Source organism: Hemicordylus capensis, chromosome 5 (assembly GCF_027244095.1).
Source record: "Hemicordylus capensis ecotype Gifberg chromosome 5, rHemCap1.1.pri, whole genome shotgun sequence".
In the NCBI taxonomy this organism is placed as follows: Eukaryota; Metazoa; Chordata; class Lepidosauria; order Squamata; family Cordylidae; genus Hemicordylus; species Hemicordylus capensis.
The window spans coordinates 254,446,558-254,465,729 of NC_069661.1; the positions used below are offsets into that span (position 1 = coordinate 254,446,558).

Consider the following 19,172-nt stretch of genomic DNA (forward strand, 5'->3'; position numbering starts at 1 on the left):
ATCCTTGTGTCTAAATCTTTGTAGATATATCATGTACAAACAACCACTTTGTATATAATGGTGCTTTGGAAACGTACTGTATGCTTTGGTAGTTTGTTGGTTCAATAAAAAAAAATTTGTCCAAATCTTGTCCTATCTTGAAGATGCTGCCAGGGAGGGAACTTGGAACCTAGATGCTCTTCCCAGAGCGGCTCCATCCTCCGGAGGGGAATACCTTCCAGTAATCACACTTCTAGTCTCCCATTCAAATGCAACCAGACCCTGCTTAGCTAGGGGGACAAGTCATGCTTGCTACCATGCTTTGCAGTTCTCCAGGTGAAGTGGCACAGTCCTAGCAGAACTATACCACCCAGGTCACTCACTGGGCTGAGGTCTTACCTGCAGGCCAACGGCTTCTGGTTGGAGTCCCCCACAAATACAAGGATGGACACGGATGGCGCAAGAGGACAAACCACAAGAGCCCACCTCCACTTTGGCCCTCCTGCACAGGTTGGCCGACCACTCCCATAAGGCCTGAGTACAGGCCACTGTGGCTGGGGATTATGGGAGTTGGAGGCCAAGAACAGCTGGAGGGCCCAAGTTGATGGAGGGACATTCTCTGTACTCCCTGATCCTAGGTGAACCCAGTAGTTAAACATTCACACTATAGAAAAGATAACCTGACTGCTGTGTGAAATAATATGTGTGTTGTTATTAATTATTATCATTCTTTGTTATTTATTGTTATTATTACTGTGGCTTGTTATTCCAAAAGACCATTAAATCAAGCAAAGATAAAACGAAGCCCCACCTGACACGCCGAACTACAGTTCCCGTCGACCACCGCGTGAGGAACCCGTCTGCGCACGAGCTATGTTTGAGTCTCCATGGCCCCGGCATGCCCTGCGCAACACGCGCTGCTGTTGCCGGGCAACGGCTTGTAAACAAGATGGCGCCGCCCGGGCGACCCCTTTTCCCTCCAGGGGCCCTGGCGGGAACGTGTTAAACACAACAAGCAGTACCCCACTTCCCCCCGCGAGCGGCCCCGAGTCCCCCTCCACCATGCCGCGGCCGCAGCTTCTCAAAAGCGGCCTCTCCCGGAGGAGGATCCCGATGGAGCGGGGCGGCCTTGGCTTCCAGGAGGAGGCGTCCACCTCCCCCTCCGTCGCCTTCTCCCTCAACCCCTTCGAGGAGCGGCTCCCGCGGGAGTCCGACAGGGAGGCCATGACGGAGCAGCCCAGCCTCAGCTGCAGCCAGGAGGAAGAGCTCGAGGAGGCCGAAGAGGAGTCCACCGAATCCGAGCCTGAGCCCGAGCCCATGGAGGAGGTGCTGCAGCTCCCCCCGGCCCTCCCCCGCTTCCCCTTTGGGGATGCGCCCCTACAAGAAAAATTACGGGCGCGGGGAGGGGCAAGTGGGTTCGTAAGCCTCGGATAATGGCGGGGGGACTGCTGCGTCCATTAAGGAGCCGCTTCTACAGGGAGAATTACAGGGGCGCGGGAGTGTCGAAGGGTCGTGCACCTTGGATAATTCTCTCTGGAGAGGCGCTTCTGTAGGGAGAATTACGGGGGTTTTGAGGGGCCGTGCACCTCGGATAAATACGGGAAGATTGAAGCATCCTTGGGCAGGTGCTTCTATAAGAAGAATTACGGGCGCGCAGGGTTTTGAGGGCCCGTGCGCCTCGGATAATTATCCCTGGAGAGTCGCTTCTATAGGGAGAATTACGGGGGCATGGAGGTTTTGAGGGGCCCTGCACCTCGGATGAACACGGGAAGATTGAGAAGCATCTTGGGGGTGCTTCTATAAGGAGAATTATGGATGCGCGGGGCATTATCACTAGAGAGGAGCTTCTATAAGGAGAATTACGGGCGCGAGGGGTAAAACTTTTGAGGGGTCGTGCTCCTTGGATGATTATAGGGATGGAGGTGCTTCTATAGGGAGAATTACGGGCCAGCTGGGATTTTTTTTGAGGGGGCGCGCTACTCAGATAATTACGGGAAGGAGAGACCGGGCTCTCCCTTTGGTGAATTACCAACACTGGGATGGAAGAGGAGCAGCTGGCCTGCTAGTCTAGCTTAACCCCTTGGTTGGGCAGCCCCTTCTGTCAAAATGGAGCGTGCTCACAAGCGTGCATGGGTGGTGCTCCAGGAGTTGGAGGGATGGGAGCTGGGTGAGTGGGAAGGGTGACTCTAGTCCGTGAGTATAAATCAGGGGAGAGCAGAAAAGCAGCTCTCTTCTTAGCATCACAGGAGGAAAGGGGCCACTTCACATGACATGGTTGTGGCTTCTAGGAGTGAGGAGGATCTGGTTATCGGACAGGAAATGCAGCTATACTCTGCAGAATGAATGAGGGAACTCTTGATCTCCCTTCTGGGGACTTGCCAAGTTCAGAGCTGCTTTTGGAAGTGTTGCAGTGTTGCACTCTGAGCTTCAACTGGCCTGAGTTAAACCTTTATTTATATATTTATCACATTTCTATATCGCCCAGACTTTCATCTCTGGGCGGTTAACATAAAACAATTAAAACACATATAAAAAATTAAAACAATTCAACAATTTAAAATCAATCCCAAAATTAAACCCAACAAATTTGAAAAGGCTGGTTGAAAAGATGGGTTTTCAGATGTTTTTTAAAAAGATTTAAGCAGATAATACATCTAAAAAATACAGCAAGGCTCCTGGGTGCATGATCTGCAATTGGCGTGTGTCTATACACCGTCATCAGACTGCTTAGATATCTTATGTGTGTGATTATGTAACGTTTGTATTATTGTTTGCACAAGGAGACATTAAAATCTTTGCTATCCTCTCAAGCCCCAGGGGTGCAGCCTGATGATGCTGGTTGGTGCTCCCCGGCAAGAGCCATAGCCCTTCTCCCCTGGCACTGATTTGCCTTGCCTTCTCCCTCGGGCCACAGCTTGATGATTGCTTTTGCTGGCAGTGCTCTCCTTCCGGGCTGCTTGAGGCCCAGCTGGGAGTGCTGTGGGCCTTGTCTTGCCAAGTGCACATCCTGCTGCACAAGTGTGTGCTGAATGGATACAGACAACCATTTCCCACACAGCAAGTGCATGGTGAAAAGGTTCTCCTTGGTGTTTGGCATAATGATGTGGGAAGAACAGCTGGCCAAGTGTTTAAGTGAGTTTGCAGGTGGATGAATGGATGATGGGCCTTATGTTCTTATCAGGACTAGAACAGGGGGTCGTCCCGTGAAATTGATGGCCAGGAAATTTAGGACTGACAAAAGGAAGTACTTTTTCACACAACACATAATTAATCTATGGCATTCTCTGCCACTGAATGTGGTGATGGCCAGCAGCTTAGGAAGCTTTAAAAGGGGGTTAGGGACACTCCTGGAGGGTGGGTCTAAATGGCTACTTGTCTGGATAGCAACAGGCTGCCTTCATGCTCAGAGGCAGGATGCCTCTGAACACTCGTTGCAGGGGGAGCCACAGCAGCAGGAGAGACGGCTCGCCTTCATCTCTTGCCTGTGGGCTTTCCAGCAGCATCTGGTGGGCCACTCTTAGGCTCAATTCATTGCTTTTCCTAGGGTCTGGAGAATGTCCTGCCCCTCCGTTTCTGAAGCTTTTTATCCTGTGTAAATTGTGTTTGGTGCCAGTGGAATTGTAAAGCTCTTTGTGTGCCTCTCATTTAGCCAAGAGAAGTTATTCCTTTCATTACAGAGCCTGAAATTATGACCTGAATTCAAATAATGTAATATTTATTTTAATAGGGCTATTTTAACAGTCAGGCAGTTAATGGATTATGCACCTTTTGACTGGTTGGCTGCCTGAAAGAGAGAAACCGGATTAATTGAGAAGGTGGTGGTGTTCAGTGGCTTGCTGGAGGAAATCGTACAAGTTTGAGAAAGGGGGCTATGTAGGACAATTTATGGGAGAGTGGGCTGCTACGTAGTGAATGACAAAAGTGGGGGAAACTGAATTATTGTAGAGGAGGACTATCTACTACAGTCAGTGGAATATTTCAAAGGTGTGTATTTCTGGGTAAGTTATGGGAGGAAAGCTGCTGGCAGATAAATTAGGGGAGAAGGGGATGCTGTTCTGTGAATTGTAGGAAGAGTCAGAGCAGCAGGGATCTGGGCAGGGGAGTGTCAGTGCTCAGCTCCTCCGTTGCTCAGGAAGGGTAATACTTGGTATACCTCAGGCAGCCCAGGCATGTGACACAGGAGAGCTTCAGACAATGGCCAAAGCACCTGGGATTGGAGGAGGGGGGCGGGCTTGATACGTGCCAAGGAAGGTAGTCCTTCAGATTCCCAGCTCCTAGGCCATTTGGGGCTGAAAAGAAAAGAACAAGCAGCTTGGATTGAGCCCAGAAATGAATGGGAAGTTGCTGAAAATCCAGCGCTGTTGGAGTGATGTGTTCCCAGTGGGCAGTCCAGTTAGTAAGCAGACAGCTGTGTTTGCACCAGCTGCAGTCTCTGAATGCTTTTCAAGGCAGCCTCATGTAGAATGCATTGCAGTCAGTCGTTCTTTCAGTGGCCAGGCCAGACTTTTCTGGGAATGGCCGCAGCTGGTGCACTGGCCAGAGCTGATAAAAGGCAGAACCACCTTCACCTGACTCTCCAAAAAAAACACTGGGTCAAGGAGCACACCCAGGCTGCAAACCTAGTTCTTCAAGGGGAGTGCAACCCATCCAAAATAGCGACAACTACCACGATTACTATGTACATGTTGCTTTTTGATGAAAAGTTTCTCTAAGCAGTAGAAGAAGAAGGCTGAATGGAACCTCCATGTCCAGAAGCAGTGTACCTGTTGTTGTTGTTGTTGTTATTATTTATTGCATTTAAAAACCGCCCCATCCAGAGGCTCTGGGCGGTGTACAATAACTTTTAAAAAGACATAAAACCCACAACTAAAACAATGCTAAAACAATATAAAAACAATTCAAAAATGATTAAAACGATTTAAAACCAATTAAAATACTTTTAAAAACATCAACACTTTATAAGCCTTGGAAGGCCAGGCCAAATAAATAGGTTTTTAGGGCTCTCTTAAAGGCCGACAGCGAGCCTAAACTGCGGATATCTGCCGGGAGTGCATTCCATAGACCAGGAGCAGCTGAAGAAAAGGCCCGGCTCCGAGTCGCCACCAGACGTACTGGTGGCAACTGGAGACGGACCTCTCCAGATGACCTCAACGAATGGATATTGAAGTCACCCAGAACCAAAAGTCTGGGTGACTCCAACACCAACTCCAAGACCAGCTACATCAGCTCAGTTAGGGAGTTGGTTGGGCAGCGGGGTGGACAGTACACCAACAGAATCCCCAATCTATCCCTAGTTGCCAGCCTCAGAAAGACACACTCCATATAAGTCAACTGTCGCACAGCGGCACTGGTAAGGGAAATGGTATCCTTATGGACCACAGCCACTCCACACACACCCCGCCCACATCCCCTAGCCCACTCCACAACAGAGTAGCCTGGCGGAAGAAGCTGAGCCCAAACTGGGCCACTAGCTTCCCCCATCCAGGTCTCAGTTATACAAGCCAGGTTGGCTCCCTCATCCATGATCAAGTCATGGATGATTTCGGTCTTATTCTGAACTGACCTGGCATTGCAAAGGAGCAAGACTAGGTTCTGTGGGGAGTTGGAACTGCTCCCCAAGGCCAGAGAGCTGACAGGGCAGCCAGAAGTGGAAACAGTTACTAAATTACTGGTTTCCCTTCCCCTGTAGCGGCCAGCTGCTCTGCCAACGCCAATTCTTCTATTCCCCACCACGACAGTAATAGCTGCCCCTGAGCCACTGGACACACACCCGGCATCATTCTGCCCAAGAGAGCCCAAACACATGACACCGGAAGGCCTGGCACAACCCAATAAAAGGGAGAACAGAGTGTGTTCCATTCATGGGCTTCCTAAAGGCATCTATTTGGTCACTGTGAGAAGCAGGATGCTGGAGTAGAGAAATCTTTGGTCTTATCAGCAGGACTCTTGTTCTCATAAGTAAAAATCAGAAGTGTTTCAATCACGAGGAGGTCTATAGGATTAATGTGAGATGTGAACCAATATGTGTTAGTTAACAAACCTCAGGTGTCCTTGGGAAGCATGTATGCATTAGGGTTGCCCATGGCCCTCTTTTTAGGGGAGCTGTAGGGATCTGTGCTTGTGGCTCTGATATCTGATGATCCCTGCAGTTTTCATAGTCAAGGTACTTCAGCTCATGCTGATTTGACTGACAACCACATACTGTGGTTGGCTTCCTACTTCTGCTATGTACATGCTTATGAAGGGATAAGGTGAGGTCATTCACACAATAAAAAATCTGTTCTGCCCAGGTTTGGGACCTGCATAGTTTTTCCTCCTACCTTGCTTCCACACAATCGCTTCTGCCCAGGTTTTCCTCTTACCTTGCTTCCACACAACCAAAAATTGGGAGTACACACAGCTCCCAAACCCAGGTAGAACACAGTTTTTGGTTGTGTGAATGACCTCAGTGTCTGGCATTTCCAGGATATTATCTGATTTTTCAATAAAGCAAAATCCAACCAGAAGTATAGAAGTCTCAGCTTCTATACAGCTGAGAGTGTTGTGGGATCAGATACACCTGTCATATTATGTAAGGCTGTTATGTTTGTAAGGGCATTCTCTCCCCTCTCTACACTGTACACTTCTATTGGTTCAATACCAGTTCATTCATCAAATAATCCTGGAAATTTGTCATTTGGTGAGAGGGCCGAGAAATAAAGAATCTCTAGGGACGGTTTTCCCCCCTTCACAAATCTACTGTTCCTTGAAGAGGAGGAAATGATCATTTAAACCAGTTTAAATCTGTAGTGCAGATATGTCCACAAAAAGGAGCATTTGACAGCCCAAGTGGGTAGCTGTCCATTTACCTTTCAGTTACTGGGTGAAAGCATTTGGTGTGCATAGTCTGATCCAACTGGGATGGGTAAAGGCTCAGAGCCTGGCTTTCACCTGCATAGGAAGGTCTCTCTGCTTTGATTATTTTAGTGCAACTGAATTCTTCCCCCCTTTGATTTTCTGGAGGAATTTGATGGTGTTCTGAGAGAAGATGTTATCGCTGAAGCCCTGCACAAACTGGGACGCTCAGCCCCTGGCACAGAACATGTCTACCTCAACCTGTCACTTTCAGTGAGTAAATTCTTCTGTAAATTCTTCTTCTTCCCCATTGCACATTGAGGTCACCTGGAGAGGTCCATCTCCGATTACCACCGGTACATCTGGTGGTGACTCGGAGCTAGGCCTTCTGTGTTGCTGCTCTTGGTCTATGGAATGCACTCCCAGCAGATATCTGTAGTCTGGGATTGTTGTTGGCCTTCAAGAGAGCCCTAAGGATATACTTGTTTGGCCTGGCCTTCCAAGGTTTCTAAATTAAGTATTTTTAATTGGTTTTAAATGGCTCTGAACTGTGTTAGATATGTTTGTATATTGTTTGTTTTAAATGTTGGTTGTTGTATTTTACTTGTTGTGCACCACCCAGTACCTTTGGATAGGGCAGTATAGAAGTGAAATAAATGAATGAATAAATGAATGAATAAATAAATAAATGCCAAATAGCTTTGTGGTCAAAATACAGAGCAATGGCCTCTCTGTCTTGAACCCTTAATCTGGCCCTTTCCGCAGATGATGATCTCTTGATGCCTTTTTGGTAGAGCTCCCGCCTGCATTGCGTTTTTGGTACCACACTAACAGAGGATGTTCTAGTTCAGAAAACACGTATTGTACCATCAAGCCCTCTCTATCCACCAGACCTCAGTCGCTCTGGAGGTCCAAGTTCACTTTTTGAAATGGACATTTCCTAGAGCTTGGGGAGTCCAAAATGCTATCTAGCCCACTCTCATCTCAAGGCAGGGCATTGCAGAAATGCCTGATACAAACAACTCCTCCTGGTTCAAACAAGTGAGCCAACCAACAGAAAGCAGAAGGCAGCCTCTGCCCCCCAAGTTTGTCATCAGTTTGTCCAGCGAGATTTCTTATTGGCCTCAAATATGGCAGTAAATTATGCAAACCCAACCAAAGAGTCTTCTAACACAGGCCAGAGAAGTGGCTTGCGTTCCATCCAGAATCTTTCTCCCTAGCTGGGACCGTGATGCCCAGAGAAAAGGAGACCAAATCTTTCCTAGCCCTGAGGGGCTGCAACTGGGACCTCAGAACAGAAATTGGATACCCAGCTGATGACCAGTAAAGGCGGTGAGCTTGTGATTTGCTGTGCCAAATCTCACCTCCACTGTGGATTCACTAGGTGGCTTTAAATAAGCCTTTCTTCTCTCTCTCCCTGTAATGTGGAGGCAAGCATATTGGCACACCTTACAGGATTGGTGTAAGAACTGTTCAGGATCCGTTTGAACATTCTGTTAAGACTGTATGAAATATATGATCTGTTCAATGTGTGAATGCTCAGTCTGGAGGTGAACATTCAAGGTGAACATTTAGAAGATGTGTGTCTAGTTTGAAATTTTAGTTTTTATTTTAATATATATGAGGGGGTTTTTTAAAAAAAAAGAAACAACAACTCTGTGTTAAACTTTGAATGTGTTTTTAATTTGGTTATTAACCGCCTTGAGACATCTGGTTACAGGCAGTGTATGTATGAATGAATAGGTTTGCTCCTTTAAAGCTCAATCCTGCTCATCCTTCAGAGCTTTAAGTTTGTCACTTAAAGAACAGACAGGTCACACGTACTGGCTGCATGGAGACATTTTTTTCAAACCATGTTTGGAGGACTAGAAACAAGTTCTGTGTTCATGTTCTCTCTCCATGCCACACACACTTTTCCCTTTCTTCCCTCATGTGACTTAATTTGTTACTGCCTGTTTTGATTAAACCATAACTTGCTGATCGTCCAAATTCAGAGTTTGATCCTGACGTGCAATCGTGGTTTAGAGGCAAACTGTAGCCCTCTTCAGACATGCCCCCAAAAAGACGGGGAGGGGATGCTATACTCACATGCAGTATCCTGAGTCCACACGCAGAAGTCCTGTCCCAGCACTGACATGCTAAGAAGCATTCACCCTCCCTGCATTCTCCACACTTATGGTGTTTGTCTGAAGAGGCAAATGTCGTCAGCGTGATGGCGGCCATTTCTGTGATTGGAAAACGTGGTGCCCCAGCCTCAGTCTTGGAAATGGCTTATGGCGTGTGCTTCTTCAGACACACATGCAAGCGTGGAGAGCCCAGCAGTGTGAGGCTTTTGGGCCCAGCAGTGCTGAAGCAGGGTGCGGCTTGCTGGCACACTCTCGGGGTGCTATACACAAGTACAGCACCTGCGCCCCTTTTTTTTGCATGCCTGAAGAGACTCTCCCTGTCAAAATAAGAGTTTCTCCATCTATGATTGTTTTTAAAAAGACCCTCAAGACACACCCGTTTTCTTAGAAGTCACATTGATATGTAGAAAATTAATAAAAATAAAGTGCCAAAAAAAAGAGAGACACACCTGTTTTCTCAGGCTTGTAATTAAAATTAATTTCAAACAGTTTAATTGTTTAGATCCAGTGAAATTGTTGTTTTTCTTCTGGTTTATATTGTATTTTGGATTATGTACAGCATCTAGAAATACGTATATCAGGTGGTATACAAATACGATAGGCAAATAAATAAATAAGAGGGCTTCTGTTGGATCAAAACATGCATTAATCTGTCCCCTCCGCAGCTGCCACCACAGAGTGCTGCTCAGGGACCATCATGCTTGGCAGGGAGAAGAAAGAAGTGAGCCTAAAGAGCTCACCGTGAAACAAGTTGCTTGACACGTGTGTTCAAGTTTTTATGTAAACTGCTTTGGTAGGTTCACCTGAAAAGTGGTATATAATTGCCAAAAATAAAGAGGAGGAGGAGTGGGGGGAGAAGGGAGCATGCTTTTTCCCAGCCCTCCCCACCCACAACTATTATTTGGAGGATCATCTGAATGCAGCCACAGTGATGATGTTGGAATCCTGGGTGTCATCTTGGAAGAGAGGTCTACTGTTTTATATAGACTTTAAACTTTTAAATAGAGATATATTAGTTTTATATTTAATATTTGTACTTTTAGTTTGTATTTTAATTGTGCATTGTTTTAATTATATTGTAAACCACTTTGGGATTATTTTTTAATGAAAACTGGTATAGAAATAGAACAATAAATAAAATAGTGCTATGTATTGAATTCTCGTTCCCTTTTTTGCTTCCTGCAGGATCAGAGTTTAAGTAACATTGATATTCTCTCCAAATACGTCCACCTCGAGAAGCTGGATCTTTCCTACAATAAAATTAATGGTACGTGGTCGCCACTTTTGTAAACCTCTGAGTCGTAAAACCATTTCAGCTTTTTTTAAAAAAAAGCAGCGGACCGCACAGCTCTCTTATTACAAAAGCAATTCATGGCTCCGCTTATGTGGCTCCACAGAATGACTGGCTCTCCTTGAGAATGATGGGACGGCCGCACTCCAGCCTGTATGATGAGCTGTAATGACATATGCTCAGCAACTAGAACATAAAGATTATTGTCCAGTTTATTATCTGGAAATAAAATGCAAACAGCCATGTTAGTTCTGAAGCTGAGTCTATGATTAGATTTTTGGAACAGCCTTATATTAAGTGAGACCAATGGTCCACACCACTGATCCAGTACTGTCTGTGCTGATTGGCAGCTGCTCTCCAAGGTCACAGACAGAGGTCCTTCCTAGGCCTGCGAGGAGATGCCGGGGACCGAACCGGGAAATGTGTGCAAAACACAAGTTCAGCCAGTGAACCATGTCTTGTGTTAGGAATGTTTCACATAGATCTTCCAAGCTTGGCCCTTTCTTCCACTCATTGATCAGTCATACAAGTTGCTTTTCAGATAATGCAGATGGTGAAGGAGTAACAAAAGCATACTGAATGAGTTGTGTGACGCGAGATGCTTTCATGGAAGTTCTGGGTACAAGTTTACTCACCCTCCACACACTCTGCAGGCTTCTCTTTTCTCAATGAAAATTCATGCTCTGTTCAGATACACAGCAGGGTCCTCGTATAATTTTTACAGCACCACCAGCCAGATCTTGCAATTGGCCCTTCCCCCACTCGCTAGGAAAATAGTAATCAGTACTTCTCAGAAAGCAAGAACTGGCTGGAAGGTGGTACTGCAAAAATCGTGAGAGGACCTTGCTCTGCACAGAGCATGAATTCACGCTAGGAAGGAAGACAGAAGCCTGCAGGAGTGTGTGGAGAGTGAGTATACTTGTGCATGGAGCTTGCTTAAGAACAGCCCTGCTGGATCAGGCCCAAGGCCCATCTAGTCCAGTATCCTGTTTTGCACAGTGGCCCACCAGATGCCGCTGGAAGCCACAGACAGGAGTTGAGGGCATGCCCTCTCTCCTGCCATTACTCCCCTGCAACTGGTACTCAGAGGCATCCTGCCTTTGAGGCTGGAGGTGGCCTATAGCCCTCCAACTAGTAGTGGATGATAGACCTCTCCTCCATGAAGTGATCCAAACCCCTCTTAAATACCATCCAGGTTGTTGGCTGTCACCACAACTCATGGCAGAGAATTCCACAAGTTGATTATACATTGTGTGAAAAAGTACTCCCATTTGTTGGTCCTAGATTTCCTGGCAATCAATTTCATGGGATGACCCCTGGTTCTAGTGTCATGTGAGAGGGAGAAGAACTTTTCTCTATCCACTTTCTGAACTCCATGCATGATTTTATAGACCTCTATCATCATGTCTCCCCGCAGTCATCTTTTTTTCTAAACTAAAAAGCCCCAGGTGTTGTAGCCTTGCCTCATAAGGAAGGTGCTCTAGGCCCCTGATCATCTTGAAACTGCTTGCAGTTTATTGCCATCTGGAAGGAGCCTTAGTAAGTTCATTTCTTGCCTGCAGATTGAAGAGTGTCCCTAAGAGGAAGGGCCTTAGATGTCACCTGATATGCACACACATGCTTGCACAGACACTGCTGTGTGCAAGTGTTATCTCGAGTGCTCCATTTAGCAGGCTGCTGCATGCTGGATCTGGGAGATCTGTCTTCTAGCAACAGCTTTGCCATGTCTTGCTAGCTTGCCTTGGGCAAGTCACAACTTCTCCTTCTCAGTCCCTCAGTCTGTAAAGGGGCGATAATATGGAAGCCTTTTATGGAATGAAAGCAGTAGTGCTGCACTGTAAGAGTATCGTAAGGCTGAATGGAGAAAGGAATTGTGCTACCTGCCTTAAGCATTTAGAGTGGGAATGCCTTATACCAGGCCTTGGCAGATTTTCTTTGGATCTAGGAGCCAGGCAATGGAGACTTGACAAAATTCCTGGACTTAGAAAAGGACATTAGGCAGGCAGGGTAAATGGGTTTCTCTTTATCCATTTTACAAAGAACAGAAACAGGGCTGTTTGGGAGAAATAAAGATTGTCCTTAATAACTCTGCCTCTGAATATCCTAGTCTAGGCACCACAGTTAAGTTCCTAGGCACCAGGGCTCCCTGAGGCCTGGCAAGCCCTGCCTTATACACAGGCAGAATGTCATGGCTTCCTGAAAGCTCAGAAAACCCACCAACTGTAGACTTGGCCACTGGGTTCAGCTGCCTAAGGATCTCAGCTCTCCTTGAAAAAGAAGCTTCTAGCCCTTATTGTTTCAAAGACCTGCTTAAATATGCTGGGCCACACTGGGTGGAATCTCAGAATTGCTGAGTAAGAGTTCCTACAGACAGAGAGCAGGGCTTTGGTGCCATTTGCAGCTCCTGACCCCTCCTTGTGACTAGCAGAAAGAAAAAGGTGGGGGAAAGGGCAAGCTGAATTATGCAAAGGAAGAGAAATCATGCGCAGATTTGCTCAATTTGCGAGAATATACACAGAGGAAAGAGTTTTGCTTTTCTTGCTACGGGCAGGAGTTCTCAAACTTGGGCCCCCAGATGTTGTTGGATTTCATCTCCTTTAATTAATTAATTAATTAATTAATTAATAATTTGTTGTATTTATAATTGATTTTATTTATTTTATTGTATTATACTCCTATAAATAATTATGGGAGTTGAAGTCCAACAACATCTGGGGACATGGGTTTTAAAAACCCTGCAGCGAGGTATTCCTACCCCGTCCTCACAGCCCTGACCTTCAAAGTAAGATTAATTATGGCAGAGTATTTCATGTATTTTCCTTTTAGTTTCCCTCTCTCTTTATTCCCTCTTGTTTCCAGATCTTTCTTGTGTCAGTCACTTGCCTTACCTGCTGGAGCTGGACGTTTCCCATAATGAACTAACTACGTACTTTGACTTCAGCCCACCTAAGAATCTCCAAGTAAGGAATAAACTACAGCTCTGTGGGCTGTATCTGAATGCAGACTCTCTCAGTATAGCTAGCCAGCCAGCCAGCTAAGCTACCTCATCCAGGAAATCTAGGGATGAGATTGATTGATTGATTGATTGATTCTAAAAGCTGCTTCTGTGTTTTTTTACTGGAGACTTTTTCTGGTTATTTTGAAGTTGAACTTTCTTCACCTCTCAATGTTCCTTTGCATCCCCATCAGATCTTCTTCTGACTCTAGGCCTCATATACACATACTCGTCCTCACCCCTGGCTTTTCCTTTTCTCGTGTCACCTAGTTGTTGGTGGTGAGATTTTCACAGCTGAAATCTGCCTTAAGATTCACATCGGTGTCACTTTTAAATTGTTATGCTTGGGTCACCCCCTATTTGTGTGTGCGCACGTGTGTGCAGGTGCTTTCTTGTGTCTACTAAAGTCCCTGGATCACCACAAATGTTTGCACACAAGCAACATTTAGGAACTTTCCAAAGCGGGATCTATGGACGTGGGTTCCAAAGCATTTTTGCTCTTTCTAACCATGCACTTTATTAATAGTCATGCTCCATCTTTGCACCCAAGTTGAACAAAAGCAGCCTTAAGTTTCATGGTACAGCAGAGGGTGGAAAGAGCCAGAAGAAAGTCTGTGGCATCTCTATGTGTTCTTCTTGCCCCCTCCAGCTGGTGGATTTTTCATACAACATGATTCCAGAGATGCGAGATCTTTCTGCCTACCAGGCACTTACGAAGCTCATTTTGGACAGTATCCTTTTTGGAGAATGGAACTTCTGGAGACAAGGGGGATAGGCAGCCATTAGTTCAGGGATAGCTGACCTGAGGCTTTCCAGCTGTTGTTGGACTACAACTCCCGTCATCCCCATACACAATTTATTTCTATTGTTGTGAGACAGCAATAGCCAGAGAGCTTCAAGGTGGCCACCCCTGTTTAGTTCAGCCTGGGGCCTTTCAGACAAACACACAAAGCTTTGTTTGGCCTTGAAATTTTTAATATTAATGTGAAGCCTGCCCTATCTAGAGGAATCAAGTGTGTGTTAAAAACCTGTATATTAAAATAAGATTTGAATGAAAGAGCATAACATGCTAAATGTCCCTTTCTGGTTTAATAGCACTAAAATACACCACCTATGGCAGTGTGCAAAGGCAAGCAAGATCATGCTTTGGGTCTCCATGGCAGCTGCTCCCTTGTTATATGGATCCAGTACAAGAGGGTTGTAGTGAGTTGAACTGCATCTCCTCTGCAAAGCGCCCTCCCTCCCTCCTCTGCAAAGCACCTGAGTTCTGTTTGCGGGGGTTGCCTAGAGCCTCCTCTGCCCTTGGGGAATAGGGGCTGCCCATCCAAGGAGAGTCCCTGTGTAGCAGCCCTGCCAAAAAGGTGACCCCAGATTTATCCATCGACCCTGATCAGTTGCAGTTCCTTTATACACACTCAAGCACACAATCTTGATTGGAGGCTGTAATGGATTACAGGGAAGGGAAAGTGGGCAAAACAGAGGGGTGTGAACTGTAGCAGAAATTAATATTCAACTTGAAAAAATGCCTGCATTCCTAAGTTCAGGGAGTGGCCCAACTTCCAGAGTTGTGTTAGTCTGTTGCAGCAAATCCAACAGAGTCCAGGAGAGCTTATGCTACAGTACATTTGTTAGTGTTTAGGGTGCTTAGAGGAATACTAAAGAATTGTTATTCATGCCAGCCTAGAAAATGCACATCTTAGGGAGAGAAGCTGTCCCTGAGTTGTTTCCCCAAGAGGTTCAGAGGAAAAGGATAAACAAGCATGCAAGTCTCTCTGCATCACCTGGATACAAAGGACGGGTGTGTTTAACCCTTTCTTTCTCAGACTTCTAAAGCCAATTCAGTGGAGATTATTCTTATGCAGTCCTTGGCCCAGCCTTTTGGGAATGACTGGCTGAAGTCTTGATTGAAAGCACAGCTATGACATGGTAGAAACCCAGAGTTGCGGGAGGATCCAAAGCCCACATAGCCCAAGTCCCTGCTGCAAGGTGGGGCCACCCACTTACAGTCCCCGTTCCCCCCCCACACACACACACACCTCCACCAACCTATGCATTTTGCCACCACAGAGTTCTGCTGCAAAAGAGGCTTGCACATTCTGATGGCTCAGGAAAGTAAGTCAGGCCATAAGCTAGGCAGTCTGACCTTGCAGGCCATGGGACTCCTTCATGATCTTGAATAAAAAGTGACCATTCAGGCCTTGATGTCTTCATCACAGCCATTCCTAATGTTGGCATTTCTGCCAGCGAACCTGTTCACCATGTGGTCTCCCAGCAAGTAAATAGACTCTTGCTGCTCACTCCCTCAGTTGATAGTGGAGACCTAGCAGTGTCCTTTTCCCACAAGGATGCCAGCCCCATAGTTCAGGCTGCAGATTCTGCCCAAGGTAGAAGTAAGATCTGCACAAGGGCCTGGTCTGCTGAATCCTGGGGGTCCCTCCCTTCCTAGGCCAGGCCGGGCCAGCAGTAGGAAGCTTTGGCATGCTTTGTACCACATTGGCTGGATCAGTACAAACATAGCTGCTCTCACCTGGTTCCTGGCACACGGAGTTTGTGGAGCCTTTCCCCCTTGCCCCTCCATGAGCACTTGGCAGTGGAATAATTGAGCCTGCTGGTACTCTTTTAAAGAGAGAGACTATTTCATCCTAAAAGAGCCCTGCTGCATCTGGCCAAAGTGGGTCTATCTAGCTCAACAGTGGTCGAACCTGTGCTTCTGTGAAGCCCCCCACAGGCAGGACAGGAAGGCAACAGCCCTTCTCTGTTTATTTCCCAGCAATTGGTATTCAGAGAGAGACTGCCTCTGTGCATTTGTGGCTAATAGCTGGTGATAAATCTGTCATGAATTTATGCTGTCAACTCTTCCTCCTTCCCCTCCAGCCATGGATAGAGTTGATGGAAGTTCTCTCTCTCGCTCTGCTCTCCTCAAACCATCCCTTATCCTGCTAGTTTAACGTGTAACAAAGCCTGATACCATGCCTGACAGGTTCTATTTCTGCCCGTTTTTACCTCGGCTATAGATAGCTCCGTCCCTGGTGTTCAGGCTCCATTCTCCGCATGTTTCACAAGGTGTTCGGGTGACACTGCTCTTGTCAACTTCTGGCCTGGCAACTCACTTCCTTTGCAATTATAATTTCCTGTTGCAGAAGCAGAAGTAATGTGACAGGAATGAAATGGGGCCACGGCTGATTATTGCTCATCTGAATAGAAAGAAGGCATTAAAAGAAATTGCTCTGAATGCAAGCACTTCACTCTCCGTACTCTGCTCATTTACATTGGCTCCAGCAGTCGGGCAAAATCAAGTATGACATGCGCAACACTTGGGAGATTTGAAACCAAGCTCAGAAAAGGCAAGAGTGACTGCCAACCATCACCTCTGGTTCCAGATTTTAAAAAGCTACATTTGGGTGACAGGATCAGGGTGCAGCAAAGGGCAGGGTCACAAAAAGACTAGAGCGATACAGCTTGAACCTCTGGTATTAAACTGAACGTTCCCATCTACCATTATGCTCTGTGGATGCCAGTGGGGTGTTGCTCTATCCCTGCATCTCTCTGATGAAAGCTTTTCTATGGCTTCCGTTCACAATTAGAGCAGTAACCAATCCAATTTACTACCAGAAGTGCCAGTAAGGACTGTGTGGGCAGAGTTGCTCTACCTCCACAACTCTACGGTGTCTGACATTGGTGACTCCCCCCCGCCCCCGCCTAGACCACTGTTTTCAATTTGATACCAAAAAAAGGACCATTCAGGATGCACTGGGACCTCTTGGTTTTAAATTCAGAGCAGGAATACAGAGTTTTGGGCTGTAATGTTGCTCAGAAACCGTCTCGGAACGAGGCAAGGCAAGATGGCTGCCACAGATGGTAGACCGGGTTACTAGGAGGGATGGCAGCATACGAAAGGGACAGATCTGACTCTCAAAGCATGGACTTCTCTTGGTGTACCTTTCTTTCCTTTCCATTCAGCTTGTGCAGCAAAACCTCCCAGTGAGTGAACAACAGCAAATATTTATATACCGCTTTTCAACAAATGCTTATATAGGGGTTTACATAGAAATAAATAAATAAATAAGATGGATTGCTGTCCCCAAAGGGCTCATAATCTAAAAAGAAACACAAGATAGACGCCAGCAACGGTCACTAGAGGTACTGTGATGGGGGTGGATAGGGCTAGTTACTCTCCCCCTGCTAAATAAAGAGAATCATCATGTTAAAAAGGGGGGAGGGGTGCCATTCCCCCCGCCCCCGCGAGGCACAAAAATATCTTGTGCTATCCTTGCCAATTAGCCAAAGACATCAAAGAGTAGGCATTCACTGGGAGCATCCCAGAGCCTGGGGCAACAACACAGAAGACCCTTTCCTGCATGCATGACAATTTAGCCTCTCTCAATGTTGGCAAAAAGCCCCTCTGACAACCTTGTGGGTTGGGCAGTAGGGATGGGCCCAGACCGGTCCAGAGGCCATTGAAAAAGCCTCCGGACCGGTCCGGACCTGGGCGGTCCGGTTCGGGTGGGGGGGTAGCTTTAAGAGCGGCGGGAGGGTTTACTTACCCCTCCCGCCGCTTTCCCGCTCTGGCGCCGTAATGCTAAGAGTAATTGGGGCGGCAGGATACCTCCCTGCCACCCCTTCCCCGATGTTGCTGGAAAAAACTCCCAGCAGTTCTTTGCGCGTGCACACAATGTGCACGTGCTTCACGTCTCTGTGACGTGTGTGCGCACAAAGGACTGCTGGGAGTTTTTTCCAGCAACATCGGGGAAGGGGCGGCATCCTGCTGCCCCAATTACTCTTAGCATTACGGCGCCAGAGCGGGAAAGCGGTGGGAGGGGTAAGTAAACCCTCCCGCCGCTCTTAAAGCTACCCCCCACCCCAGTGCCAGACCACAGTTGGTGGTTCCGTGCACACCCCTAGTGGGCAGAAACCTTGGGAGCATGTGGTCCCCCTGGTATCCAGGACCCCAACTGTTTAGGGCTTTAAAGGTAATGACCAGCACCTTGAATTGAATCCAGAAACAAATTGGCAGCCAGTGCAGCTCTTTCAGAATAGGTGTCATATGCTCCAAGTGAGCAGTTCCAGAGAGAACCCTGGCAGCTGCATTCTGCACCAACTGAAGTTTCCAAATAGTCTTCAAGGGCAGCCCCACGTAAAGCGCACTGCAATAATCCAGCCATGACATGGCTAAGACACGGGTAACCGTGGCCAGATTTGCCTTCTCAAAAAAGGGACGCAGCTGGCATACTAGCTGAAGCTGTGCAAAGGCACCCATGGTCACTGCCTCCACCTGTAGAGCCAGGTCCAGTGAAGCATTAATAATTGGCACCAACTACATACTTGTTTACTAGCCAAGAAGGGCAAGGGGCCAGAACACATGGTGTTGCCCGCACACTGCCTAGGATCTTATCCACTTCCTCAGGCCACACTGCCTGAAAAGAATCCATCACAATCTGACCAGATGGTTGCCGAGGCACATCTCCTGGAACTGCCAAAATCCTGGAATCCAAATCAACATGGATGCAAGCGACATTATCTGTGAAGTGACAAGCAAACTGGTCACAGAGGTCTGCTGATGGTTCTTCCCATGTCACATGGGGGCCTATGTGAAGCAGTGACTTTGCCACATGAAATCGTCTGCTTGCCTACACTGGGCAGATGCAAAAAACAGTTCCTCATTGCCCCCACCACCTCAGAGTAGTCCCTAAAATGGGCTCTAGCCCGTGTTTGGTCATATTAATCACAGGTCTTCCTCCAGCATCGCTCTAAGTGTTTTCTGAGTTGTTTCATTCCCTAAATTCTGAGGAGAACCAAGGAGTGGTATGGTTTCCACTAAGCCAGCGAGGGCGTTCAGGAGCAACCACGTCAATAGCCTGGGCTTTCTCCACATTCCAGAGATTCCCAAGGGCCTTGACAGAGTCACCAGTTCTGGACACTGGAAACTCCTCAAGGGCTGTCTGGAAAC

At 47.0% G+C, this 19,172-nt stretch overlaps 1 protein-coding gene across 4 annotated transcripts in view; it reads left to right on the forward strand.

The window, feature by feature from the left end:
* Positions 1–887: 887 nt before the first annotated feature.
* The window catches only part of LRGUK (leucine rich repeats and guanylate kinase domain containing), a 78,401-nt gene continuing 60,116 nt past the window's right edge, over positions 888–19,172 (forward strand). For 3 of the 4 annotated variants that reach the window (XM_053255626.1, XM_053255629.1, XM_053255627.1), the window contains exons 1-5: positions 888–1,305; positions 6,982–7,086; positions 10,125–10,206; positions 13,090–13,190; positions 13,875–13,956. In XM_053255626.1, the coding sequence (XP_053111601.1) occupies positions 1,042–1,305; positions 6,982–7,086; positions 10,125–10,206; positions 13,090–13,190; positions 13,875–13,956 (634 nt within the window). In that variant the 5' untranslated portion in view covers positions 888–1,041. The remainder of the gene's footprint in view (positions 1,306–6,981; positions 7,087–10,124; positions 10,207–13,089; positions 13,191–13,874; positions 13,957–19,172) is intronic. The other variant, XM_053255628.1, reaches the window with a different exon arrangement.